The 13,756-nt window shown below is 39.2% G+C and overlaps 1 protein-coding gene across 2 annotated transcripts in view; it reads right to left on the minus strand.

The window, feature by feature from the left end:
- gabbr1b (gamma-aminobutyric acid (GABA) B receptor, 1b) overlaps positions 1-6,906 on the minus strand; it is a 128,217-nt gene extending 121,311 nt beyond the window's left edge. For both annotated transcript variants that reach the window (XM_038725333.1, XM_038725335.1), the window contains exons 1-2: positions 4,346-6,906; positions 1,545-1,730 (exon numbers count right to left, since the gene is read on the minus strand). In XM_038725333.1, the coding sequence (XP_038581261.1) occupies positions 1,545-1,730; positions 4,346-4,421 (262 nt within the window). In that variant the 5' untranslated portion in view covers positions 4,422-6,906. The remainder of the gene's footprint in view (positions 1-1,544; positions 1,731-4,345) is intronic.
- Between the last annotated feature and the right edge of the window lie 6,850 nt (positions 6,907-13,756).

Below are 13,756 nucleotides of genomic sequence, written 5' to 3' on the forward strand. Positions count from 1 at the left end.
GTTTTTTGTCCTAAAGCTCCCAGCTCTATCCTCGACAGCTCCGGGTAGCTCAGCAGCTCTCTCTGTTGGCCACCGGCATTTAACTCCCCCGCTCTGCCTGGTACTCAACAACACTCTGAAGGTGACGTCCGGACAATCTCAACACTGATAGGCTGGCGCGACTCAGTGTCAGACAGACAAGGGAGAAGCACGGGTGCCTTTCATGCATATTCCTGTGCAGAAAGTAGCTCGTCAGTGTCACTTTTTGTGAACCGACTAATCAAAGCCTGCATGTGGCGGGACATTAAAAAAAGGCCATAGATGTCATTTACACTGGGGACGTTGGGGACGTTGGGGACATGGTAGAATCAGAATAGCTGATTTTTTCAAAGCATTTGTTAAAACTGTTCTGAAAAACATCTTGCAATGAGAAATGTTAAATAACAAATGAAAATGCTTTGAGAAGGGTTTATTTGCACAATAAGAAAACATGCAATGCAATTTAAATATAGAAGAAAAATTATGCATTATCCTAAAACAATAACTATAGCTTATAAAAACAAGCTTCTTATTACTGCATTATATTCCATTATATTTTTATATTTTGTATTGTCACCTGCCACCTGAATTTTGTTAACCTTCTACCATAAAATGTCTCCAGAATGCAGTAATTTATGAGTTTAATGCTCAACCCCCACTCATACATCTCTCCATCAACTATTTCTTCACAATAATATTAAAATATCATCTCGTCTTGTTCTCCTGACCCAAATGTGTCGTCACACCCCTAATCTCAGCCCTTATGTCCCCACCACTTCTCAACACAAAGGGAGGCCCTTGACTTCAATCGGCAAACTTTTGAAATGTTGGACTGGTTGTTCTGCATTAATGGTTTGATTATGACAAGTTTAGCATTAACAAATCATCTAACCACCATATAGACCATTTTTCTTGCACAATCATTTAATGAATAAAATAATTAATTAATCAATTAATAAAATAAAAGCAAAATTAAATGGCTGTTTTTTAAAACTGGAAGTAATATTGTAGCCTACTAGTAATACTGTTTTCTGAAGTTATAATGAATTCTAACATTAGCCCTAATCAAACCTTAACCTCAGGGATGCAATATTAGAAAATGGTTTTATCGGTGAAACAGTTGAATTGTTAAATCTAAACTAATAAACTGTTTTGTGTGTCCTTAAAAATATTAATATTATACTAACATTATATTATATTGTAATTAATGTTATATCAATTTGCTAGTATTAATTTAGTAGTTAATTTATACTGGGGGGGTAACATGTGAATGGAGAGTACTGGCACCTATTTTTTTCCCCACATCAAGCACTGCTTGACAGCTGGTGTTAATATAGTGAGGTATCAGCAAAGGCAGGAGGAAGACTGCTAGCTAACAAACACGTAAACAATGATGTTCAAAATATTGTAAAAATGGACTCTAGATGTTTTATGAGGAAAGAAAGGCATTCAGCCTTTTTAGGCCTCAAGGACACAAAATATGTACATTTGTCTTGCATGGCACATTTGTTTTGAGAGTGACTCACAATGACACACAGGTTTGGGCATGTCCCACTTCCCCATCTTATTGCACTGTGTTGCGTTGTGGCCCATCAGGATGAAACCAGGCAGACAGCTGTAATGTAGCACTGTCCCCTCCACCGCAGGCCCCAGGGGCCAAGAAGACACTCGGCCATTTTCCAATGATGTCCACACACGAGGACACAACAACACTGGAACAGAAAGACAGAAGAGGCTTTATTTTACTTTTATGCATGTTTAAGAGGGATATATCATACTTTGTGATAGTGATGGCAACGTATATATATATATATACATTGGTCCAACGTATATAGATAGTGCTGGGCAACATTTAAAATTGTAATCTTGATTAATGACATATTTATGCGCAAAATGTAATAAAAATTGAATTCTAAAGCAGTATTGCGCACTTTTAATTTAAATGTATGCTACTACTCCATACAAGTGCAATAATGTGGTTTGCAAACACCTTAAACAAATGAGTTTTCTTTTACCAGCAGTGTTCTTTGTTTCTTGTAAATCAAATCAAATATAAAACCAAAGCTATTTGCCACTGCCAAGACATTACCTTTTATAGCTTGTTAAAACAAGTTAGAGTCCAGGGCCAATCATAACATCATAACAGGTGCCTTCTGAGCAACAGGCTAACACATATAAATCTGTTTTCTTGTTGTTTTTTTCTGAACAGGTATCAGCAGAAACATTTTTCCTTTATCAGGGAGCAGCATAAACAGTCTATGTTCAGTAGTGTCCCTGTTAGAGTGAGGTGAAGTGCTCGCCTCACACACACGCTTGAACCTTTTGCTACACGACGCGCAGCACAAATCATTGGAAGAGAGACTGATCCTTGCTGTTTGTGAGTTTCCAGAATCTATTACTGTTTACTAAATAGGACATCAACAGGAGGGAATTCGCATGGCAGAGCATCCCTAATAGATGAAGGCCTATCAGGTAAAGTTATGTAACGTTAGCCTATAATTTTAACTTAAGTTAAATAGGCTACAGCTGTGAAGCGCACAGAAGCCGTTGTCACTATCCATAGAGCGCCTGCCGTTTACTCGCAAAGCGCTTGTCTCCCTGCCTGTTCTGATCACCTGAGCAAAGATGTGATCAGACTGACATCTTCCCCAGTACTAATCAGCATGCAGTGTGTAGCTATCCACTTTGCTATGGCATTTGATCACTTGTCTTGCTTTTGTTTATCTACTTCTCTGACACGCTGCATCCAGCGTAGTCTGTATGTGTACTCAGAGCCAGTGAGCAACGGACTTTCAAAATAATAATAATAAAAACTGCGTGTACATATATATATATATATGTATATGTATATATATATGGACAGAACTGCTGGGTGGATGCTATACTATTGTTTGTCAAGAAATATTCCTGCTTGTAAATTCCCCTTAAACGTCAAATTGTCATTTAACTTTGGACAGAGCCAGGAAAGCTGTTTCCCTCTGCTTCCATACTTTATGCTAAGCTAGGCTAACTATGTCTTGACCCTGGTTCTGCTCTTAACACATAGACATTAGACTGATTTTCTAATTAACTGTTATAGATTCATGTTGTACACCAGTGATTCATCAGTGTATTATTATCATTGGGATTCAGTTCTGTGAGTTGGTAACCTATTTAGTGCCCCAAGTCCAGTCCAACTCACTACACACTCTTCTTCTAGCTTGAACAGGGAGAAGCATCAAGTTCATTTAAAAGAATCACAGTGATATCTTGAGGCCATTCAGAGTAGCCTGGGAGAATGGTGTTTTACAGAATATGTTTTTAGATTTCTGTGTTGTGTCCAGGCTGGATATCCACAGGTTGCTCAACTGAACAAACATCTTATCTGCTTAATAAAGGTAGTGTAGACCTAATTTATTTCTCCCTGTCACAGGATAAAGGTGTGTATGTGTAAATATTGCATTCATAGACCACCTCCTTATAACACAACAGAGTAAGTTTAACCCAATGCATCATACAGTATACACCAAAAGACTTCTACCACCCCAATGACAAAAGAACCTCTGTATTTTACTTCACCAGGAAATAAAGATTATACAATTTAAACCTGCAGTGTGGAACTTCTGTCTCCCCCTTCTGACAGTGAGAGTTATTACACTGATTATGACAAATAGGCTCTGCCACGTTGGGCTGCTATTGTCACTACGGTCACTCCCCCTCCCAACCAATCATTGCTGATTGGCATTAAACACATCACTACTGGTTCAACATTGCAGGAGCGTGCCACAGACACCAGATTTAAAACCTGTGAGTATACATAGAGCACCGAGAGAGATTTACCTGGCGAAAGGCTTAATCAGCACTGTGTGAACTCCTTTGGCGAGGGCTTAAATGTAACGGACATTCATTTAAATGTAAAAGTCCCACACTCAGTTTTAAGTAAAAAAACAACAACAACATATAGGACCAGTTAACAATTGATAACATTTGTTAATGTTGAAACACAGTTAACACATATGTAATTAAAACTATTTTGAGGTCCCTGCACCTTTAATGTGAAATAGTCAACACAGGTTTCTAGGTTACTGATTAATGTTACTGTTTTGAGGGTTTTTTTGTTGTTGTTTTTTACTGAAAGGCTTGAACTTCATGCACACAGAGTTGGCCTATGGGGACAGAATGCGTTCAGATGATCTCTACTCAACATAAATTGAGGATATATCTGCCTTTGATCAAGTTGGATGGAGTACGTATGTCTGGAACAGTGTTTCAGGTGGGAGATGAATGAATATGATGATGGAGATTGTGATGGATAAATGAGTGGAGAGTCAGTTGAAGTTAAACTCACAGCATCTGCTGCTCTGGCTCAGATCGGTCCAAGTGCCGTTGGGCAAACACTTCCTGACCTTGGGTCCCACAATCATCCTGTTGCCCCTGCAGATGTACTCTATCTCATAGTCTACTGGGAGAACCTGCACACTGCGAATCTACATGTACACACGCACAAAAAATCAGAATCAGTAAACTAGTAGAAATATTCCGCAACATAGATTGGGATATATTTTTTGCACATGTAGAGAATGGACTTTGATGGTTAATAAGTGTGTTAGCGGGCAGTGGTTTCTGGACGAATGCTGCATTTTCCTTGTGCAGATGTACATTATGTGTTCCACCATCCCATTAGAAAAGTCCCGTTCTACACTTACTAAATTGTTTCATGTTAACATGAGTTATGGAGAATGCTCAACTCAACTGTAGCAAGAACCAGGCCTTTATTTCTTATTTTGCCCAATATGATTATATTTTAGTAACATCTATCCTTGTCAAGTACAAGTCATGTCACACTCACTACTAGCCACTCCAGGAGTCTTTTTGTAAAAATAAAAGATATTCACGGTTATTTCAAATCCTAACTCTTCCTCTAAGGCTGGGGGATATAAAAAAATATATTCTAATATTAAATTGGGTTTTCAGTGTTTCTGCTGGTTGCTGCTGAGGAGTAGTTTAATTATATTAGTCTGCTATAAAGTGTGTACATAAGCTCAGGTTGCAGTATACTGGTAATAGTGAAAGCTGTATTGTGTATGCTGCCACAGAAAATAAATAAAAAGTCCTTGTTTATATAACTTTATTACAGCATGTTATACTCTTCACAGCAGAGTTTGTGCAAACGGTGAACCAACAGACTCAGGAACAGTTTCTTCCCACAAGCCATCAATCTGATGAATAGCTGATTTCTGCCTTACAGTGTTGCGAACAATACCTGTGCAATAACCCAGTAACTCTGTCTCTAATCAGCCACCTGTTTACTGGCTACCACTTATTATTTACTCATCATTTTCTATTTCAGAGCTGTTCATACTGTTCATATTGTCATTTTTTATATTGTATATACTGTATACCAAATCCACCTACCGCATGTACATAACACCTACTACAACACATACTTATTTATTCCAGCAACCTTTGCACTATGCTCCATCACACTGTGTACATGAGTGTGATTTTATTATTGTATTGTAAGTTAGCATATCGTGAACAATGTACAATCCAGAGTCAGATTCCTCATATGTGTACACATACCTAGCAAATAAAGCTGATTCTGATTCTGATTCTGAAAACACCATCAATCATCTGATCACTCTAATTACTCTACTGCAGCTTCCAGCTCCAAAACATATTTGGGATTCCTCTGGTTTTAGGATATTTTGATGGACTTTAGCCTGACTTATAGCTGCTAAAATTAAAATTGTGTGTGTGTGTGTGTGTGTGTGTGTGTGTGTGTGTGCGTGCCTGTGGCGAGAGGTTTTGGTCCTGATGGACCGCAGCCTCCTGCCAGAGGTGAGTGTCTAAAACAGTTTGTGTCCAGGGTGGGAGAGGTCAGCCGCAAACTTCAGGAGCTTGACGGTCTGGTGAAAGGAGGTGCAGCTGTACAGGGAGAGGGGATCCGGTGCTGATGGTCCTGGAGTCAGAAACATGTTTTCCCAGTTTAACATGCTGCTTCCAGAGCTGAAATCCACAAACAAGATCCTGGCATAGGTTTGTGGGGAGTCCAGGTGCTGGAGGATGACGTGAAGGGCCATGTTAACTACGTCGTCTACAGACCTGTTGGCTCTGTAGGCAAACTGCAAGGGGTCCAGGAGTGGGTCTGTGATGGATTTAAGGTGGGACAACAAAAGGCACTCAAAGGACTTCATAACCACAGATGTCAGGGTCACTGCTTTGACCCACACTATCTGGTTGTGCGTTGTGTGTCGAGCACGTTGGCCTGCAGTGGAATGTATACACAGAGGAAGCAAACTAGCGGGGAGAGTAAAATGGTTTACAGTATATCAGTAAATACTCCAGGTCATGAGAACAGCACTGCTGAATCACTGTCACATCATTACACCAGCCATTGTTAATGTAAAAACAGACACCACCACCTTTTGTTTTGCCAGAGAGTTCTGTTACGGTCTGCTCTGTAGAAATCAGCCAGCTGCAGCGCGGAGTCCAGTATTGATCCACACAGCCACGTCTCCGTGAAGCACAGAACAGAAGATGAATAAAAGTCTCTGTTTTTCCCTACCAGTAGCTGAAGTTCTTTCAGTTTATTGCACAGTGAGCACACGTTGTTGAGAAATATACCCGGTAGCGGCGTGCGGTGTCCTCTTGGGCGTAGTCACACCAGTGTATCGGACCTCCTCCCCCTCCTCCAGCACTTCACCACATGAACAACGGAGAGTGAAGCCTTGACCAAAATGTCTAATAATTTCACTGATGACACGAGAAAAGTAGGAATTAAATCCGCTGGTGTTTTTCCCCTGATGTTTATGAGCTCTTCTTTGGTATAAACAAACATGAACAAAACAAACAGAGCGCACCAAAATAGCACGGCTGCCTTGAGCGGCGCCATCTTGCAACACAGTGTGTTCCACATATGCACTTCTTTTAGACAGTCTATGACTCACTATGTCACTCACAAAGGTTATCCAGAAAACACCTTCCTTAAAGGGGAAGTCTCAGCCACTAACATACAGGTGCAGTTAGGCTGTGGAATTCTAAACACAGGTGGAAGTGTTCAGGCCCATTACAAATAAGTACTACTACCAACCTGACTTTGAAAAGACTCAAGTGAAAGTAAAAGTTCTGGATTCTGTACCATAGTAACGTAAAAGTATGCAAGTATTTTGGTAAAAATTTCTTCAAGCAGAAGCATTGCTTCTTGTGAATTTTTCCTCCTTCGTGAAGTTTATTGTAACATCACTGGCTACTTCAGGGGACGCAAAGTAGCGCATCATTCCAGAAGGGCGTTTTTAACAGCAGCCTTTCTCCTGCTGATCGCAGTGGATTACACAGGGAATGAAAAAAACGGTGGTTCACTTTCAAACTGTATGGACATACTTCTACATCTCATCTGAAGGAACCTCCTCGGACATTGGTCTTACTGTGAAACTGTACTACTTATCCCTAGTGACTTCTCACTCTGTTCTATCGGATTATAAAGACTGCTGTCCTAAATCACATTTTAATTACTAATGCCTATAATAACTCTCAATGTGCACCTTTTAAAAGGCAGTACCTTGTTCTTATTTTAGGTCAGCTTATTACTGTTGGACCCCCTTCTGCTGTTGCTGATGCCTTACCAAATATGATGGAATTTTTAAGTGAACTTGTAACCGAATACCAAAAATCCTAACAAATCTACTCTTATTGACCTGTTTTTAACGAACACACCTCATAAATATTCAGATGTAGGTGTGTTTGCTAACGATTTAAGTGATCACTGTGTTATTGCAGCAGTAAAAAATACTAAAACACTACACAACAATACTAAAAAAAGACTAAACCTAGAATAATCTTTAAACAAAATTTGAAGCATTTCTGTGAGCAAGCGTTTTTGTATGAGTTGTCTTAATTTGACTGAGCCAGAATTGCACTTATTGACAATGTGGCGCTAGCTTGGAAATTTTTTATGATGGTTTTATTAGAATTGTTGACATGCTCCCTTCCAGAGGTGTGAGAGGTAAGAGTGAAGGGACGCGATAACGCATGGTTTACCCCGGAGCTGGCTAATCATCTTCGGCAAAGAAAACAAGACTGGGCTAAAGCCAGGCACTCTGGGACAGATTCAGCTCATTTTTAGACAGCTGCGCAATCTGCACCTTATTTATTAAAAACGCTAAATCAGATATTTATCTAGCAGCTACCACAGAAAACTTAAACAATCCCTGGAAATTCTGGAAAGCACTGAAATCGGTTGGCACTTTAAATTCTCATAATGAATTACCTTGATGTATGTTTTAATAAGCACTTGGTGGAAACTGGTTCCTTGTTTGAGCTAAACCAATTTCATTTTTATAATTTTTAACCTCACCCTGGTCAACAATGAGATTCCAATAATTCGGCCTATATAAACCCTCTTTTAAAGGGAGGTAATTCCTCGCTTTGATAATTATAGACCAATTTCTAAGTTACCAGTTTTTACTAAAGTTTTAGAAACACTGGTAGCTGATCAGTTAAAGGAATTTTTGGTTTCCAACCATATTTTGTCTGAATTACAGTATGGGTTTTGAAGGCAGCACAGTACTACAACTGCTATAATGAAGGTCATTAATGACATTATTGAAGCAACTCAGTGTGTTTATTTTGACAATCTCAAATCAGCAACACTGAATGTATCTAGTGGTGTATCACAAGGATCAGCCTTGGGTCCAATTTTATTTACTATTTATATTAATAACTTGGGTCAAGACATCCCTCGGGCTCATTTCCATTTTTATGCTGATGATTATTTATTGTAAGGCTGCTACTTTACTTTTTCTTACTTACAATCTGCTTTTAACATTGTTCATGTACAACTGTATCAGCTTAAGCTAATTTTGAATGTTGAGAAAACGAAGATTATGCTTTCTTCGAAATCTAAGAAGTTTCTGGACATTCTTCCAAGTATTTTTACTATACATGGTGAGCAGATCGAACAAGTCCAATTGTACAAATATTTGGGTATATTAATTGACGATCAGCTCTCTTTTAAATTGCACATTGATAAACTGGTAAAAAAGCTCAAACTAAAAATAGGATTTTATTTTAGAAACAAAGCCTGTTTTTCTTGGAAAACCAGGAGGAGATTGGTTGCTGCAACCTTATTCACTGCACTCGATTACGATGACTTGCTCTATAGAAACGTGCCTGACCGATGTTTATCTTTGTTGGATACTGTCTACCATAGTGCACTGAGATTTTTTACTGGATGTAAAGCATCAACACACCATTGCACCACAAAATGACAAACTCATTATCAGTGAGGAGGCACATACACTGGCTGACTTATTTATAAGTCTATGCTGGATATGCTCCCCTCTAATCTTTGCACTTATATGTCACGCAACATCAGGTCCTATAATTTGTGCTCCGGTAACTTGTATTTGTTATCTGTACCTACACATACGTACACATCTTGGTAAGAAGCCATCCACCTGGAACACATTGCAGACTGATTAGCAGTTGCGAAATCTGATCTCTTATGAAAGATTTTATTAGACTTTAATATTTATAACCCACAGAAAACAATCAACAAATGTGTACTATGATGCACAAATATTTCACTATCTACAAATTTGTATTTTTACATTTGTGATGTGTAAAATCATATGACTACACACAAAACAGTTTTTGCACATTTGTAACTTCCTTTTTACGCATGTGTTGAATTTTGTGTAATGTGTACTGCGGAGATCTGTACCCAAAACGTTTTTTTATATTTGTGTTATGTAAAATCATATCCACAAAAATACAGTGCAATTTGTAAATAGGTACAATTTACTCTGTACACACATATTTTAATTTGTGAATCAATTTTTTATGCACAAAACAGTTTTTGCACATTTTCGGATCATTTCCTGTCAATTTGCAGGTCATTTGACCCCCCCCCCAATTTTTTAATTCAGTGAAAGCTTAAGGTCTCAAAACATAATGTAACTATTTTGTCACTTACATTAATTATGCTGTTCTGTTCCTGAGATGTGATAATTCCATGCTTGCACAGTATGGTCAGCAGAGAGTGCTCTATGCATTATACTAAGGCATCAATAGCTAATGCCAGTAAAGTAGAATGAGATGTCAGTACATGATGAGTAAGTGCAAGAATGCACGTAACAGAGAGCGCTCCTGAATAAAACTGTATTTTCATATTTCAAACAGAAATTAAACGTGTTGCACCAGAGTGAGCATCGAATCATTCTTATACATGTAACATAAACAGAGATCTGTAAATGTGAGAGCAGTTTATTAGCTACACCAGCAGGTGGCGGTAGCGACACTGCTTCTCATGAGTTGTAAGAATATACACTGCAGTACCCAGGATCATCTGTAGGAGACAATCACTTCTGCTTCTGCTGGACCACTGGACTCTAGTCTGCAGTCTAAATTTTTCTGTACAAGTGTATGTAGTTTACTATTGAATATTATCACTGCATTTGTTTTACATTTATATTTACATAAATAGACTACATTTGAAAGTACTGTTGTACCTACTGTTTGTAGGAGCTATTGTAAATCCTATTTATAAGGTTACGGTCCTCAAAAATACAGTCAATATCCATTTGCCATTGAGCTTTTGCATGAAAAACTGTATTTTTTGTAAGGCAAGGCAAGTTTATTTGTATAGCACATTTCAACAACAAGGTAATTCAAAGTGCTTTACACAAAACATAAAAGCAACAGGGAAATATAAAAAAAAGTTTAAAAGCAACATAGGGAAATTGAAAAAATACACCTGCCCCAGACGACCTGAGAGGTCTGGATGGTTCGTAACAAAGCAGAAGATCAGAAATGTAATTTGGCCCTAAACCATTTAGTGCTTTATAAACTAACAGCCGGATTTTGAAATCAATCCTTTGACATACAGGAAGCCAATGTAAAGACCTCAGAATTGAAGTGATGAGATCCAATTTTTTGGCAGCAGCGTTCTGAATCAGCTGCTGCTGTCTGATGGATTTCTTAGGGAGCCCTGTAAGGACATTGTTACAGTAGTCGAGTCGACTGAAGATAAATGCATGGATAAGTTTTTCCTGGTCTTGCTGAGACATAAGTCCTTTAATCCGTGGTATATTCTTCAGGTGATAATAGGCTGACTTTGTAATTGTCTTAATGTGGCTCAAATTCAGGTCTGAGTCCATGACTACACCAAGATTTCTGGCTTGATTTGTGGTTCTTAACATTACAGATTGAAGTCGAGCTCTGACTTTCAATCGTTCCTCCCTGGCTCCAAAAACAATAACTTCAGTTTTATCCTTGTTCAATTGAAGAAAATTCCGGCACATCCAGCCGTCGACCTGCTACAGTTACTCAGCACCCGTATGGGATCATAGTCCCCTGGTGAAATGGTTATGTATATCTGTGTGTCATCTGCATAATTATGGTAGCATATTTGATGTTTTTCAGAATCTGAGCCAGTGGAAGCATGTAAATGTTAAACAAAAGAGGCCCCAGAATGGAGCCTTGGGGAACTCCACGTCATTTCTGTCAGCTCAGATGTGTGATTACCTATAGACACAAAGTAGCCCCTGTCCTTTAAGTAGGATTCAAACCATTTTAGTACTGTGCCAGAAAGTCCAACCCAGTTTTCAAGTCTGTCTAGTAATATGTTGTGGTCGACCGTGTCGAATGCAGCACTGAGATCCAATAATACTAAGACTGAAATTCTACCACTGTCAGTGTTTAAATGGATGTCATTGAAGACCTTAACAAGAGCCGTCTCAGTGCTGTGGTGTGGTCGAAAACCTGACTGGAAGACATCAAAACAGTTATTTAGTGTCAAGAAAGCCTTGAACAGCCTTTTCAATGATTTTACTTAAAAATGGGAGATTTGATATGGGCCTATAATTGCTCATTAGTGAACTGTCTAGATTGCTCTTTTTTAAGAGTGGCTTAATGACTGCAGTTTTCAGGGCCTGTGGGAAAAAACCTGAGAGGAGAGACATGTTGACAATTTGTAATAGATCTGAGGCCATGCATTTAGACACATTTTTGAAAAAACTTGTTGGCAGAATATCAAGGCAGCATGAGGAGGATTTCAGATGTTGTATTATGTCCTCCAGGTTTTTATGGTTGATAGAATCAAACTGTCTCATGCTATATGAATTGTTTTTAAGTGGACACAGGGACAAGACATATCCTGTTACAGGCAGGGAGGCACTGATTGCTTGTCTGATAGTTTGAATTTTTTCTGTGAAGAAGAAGGCAAATTCATTGCAGGCCCTGGTGGATAGAAGTTCAGAGGCTACAGACACAGGAGGGTTGGTTAGCCTGTCGACAGCAGCAAACAGGGCACGTGCATTATTAGTGTTTTTGGTGATGATGTCAGAGAAGGAGGACCGCCTTGCATTTCTCAGTTCTAAATTATAAATGCGAAGTCTCTCTTTATAGATGTCATAATGAACCTGGAGATTTGTTTTCCGCCACCTGCGTTCAGCTTTTCGACTTCTCTCTTTTTTGAGTTCTAACCAGCGTGGCATTTCTCCATGGAGATCTTCTCTTACCAGAGACCACCTTCACCTTGGCTGGTGCAATGGCATCAATAACATTTGTAATTTTAGAACTGAAATTATCTACAAGCTCATTCACTGAGACCTGTGAGAGGCCGGGTGTCGAGGAGAAAGCCTCAATAAATTTTTCACTAGTGTTTTCAGTGATATGCCGTTTTGTGATTACCTCTGTTTGTGCATTTGTATGCACGTAGATAGCACTCTCAAAGAAAACACAGGAATGATCAGAGAGAGCAACATCAGTCACCACAACCTTGGAAATGTCCAGACCCTTGGAGATGACTAAGTCCAAAGTGTGCCCCTTATTGTGTGTGAGCTCCGTCACATGTTGGGTCAGTCCATAATTATCAAGAACACAACACAGTTCTTTAGTCCCTCTGTCCTGGGGGTTGTCAACATGGATGTTAAAATCACCAACAATAACCACACAGTCAAAGTCAATACAGATTATAGACAGCAGTTCACCAAAGTCATCAAAAAAGTTTGCACAGTATTTAGGGGGTCTGTAGATATTTAGAAAAATAGCTCGAGAAGAGGGATTCAGGAGCAAAATTCCCATAAGACTTCTTTTTGCATTGGACAGAGTCATTAAACAAAATGGCAACTCCACCTCCTCTCTTATGCACTCTAGCTTCACTCATGAAACTGAAGTTGGGAGGGGTAGACTCGATTCGAACGACAGCTGCACTGTTATCTTGGTCCAAAGAAGTTAAAAACATGAAATTAAGATTGTGAGTGATTATAAAATCATTGATTAAAAATGTTTTTCTTGCCAAAGAATGTTTAACAAAGCTAATTTTAGTGTGTCTTTTTTCGACAGGCTGCGGCTGACGAGGAATTAATGCTAAATTTGCAGGATATAGTGAGTGCTTCCTGTTTCTTAACACATTCACCATGCTTTTTCTGTTACCTGTCAAGACAGGGATGGAGAAGACTACAGCACACTGGGAAGAGTCATGAGTGCTATTTTCCTTGTAGCCTGGACCCAGCACATATCAGACAGAGCTTACTGGGCCAGGATGGGTTGGGCGCTGTATTTGTGACAGATGTGTCAAACCTGGAGGACTTAGAACCAGTGGTGGAGGCGGACGGTGAGGGGGGTTTATGGTAGAGAAAATGGGAGTGGAGCGAGGGAAGGTGCAGGGAGTAAATTTCGTCCCAGCTCTAACCAGGTCTTCCATGTGATCAGTGAAGTCCAACAGGGGGGAGAGGGGAGAAAGGGTGTCTGGAGA

This window comes from Micropterus salmoides, unplaced genomic scaffold (genome assembly GCF_014851395.1).
Source record: "Micropterus salmoides isolate LMB-PRFRI ecotype aquatic unplaced genomic scaffold, ASM1485139v1 Ms_hic_scaffold_17, whole genome shotgun sequence".
Classification (NCBI taxonomy): Eukaryota; Metazoa; Chordata; class Actinopteri; order Centrarchiformes; family Centrarchidae; genus Micropterus; species Micropterus salmoides.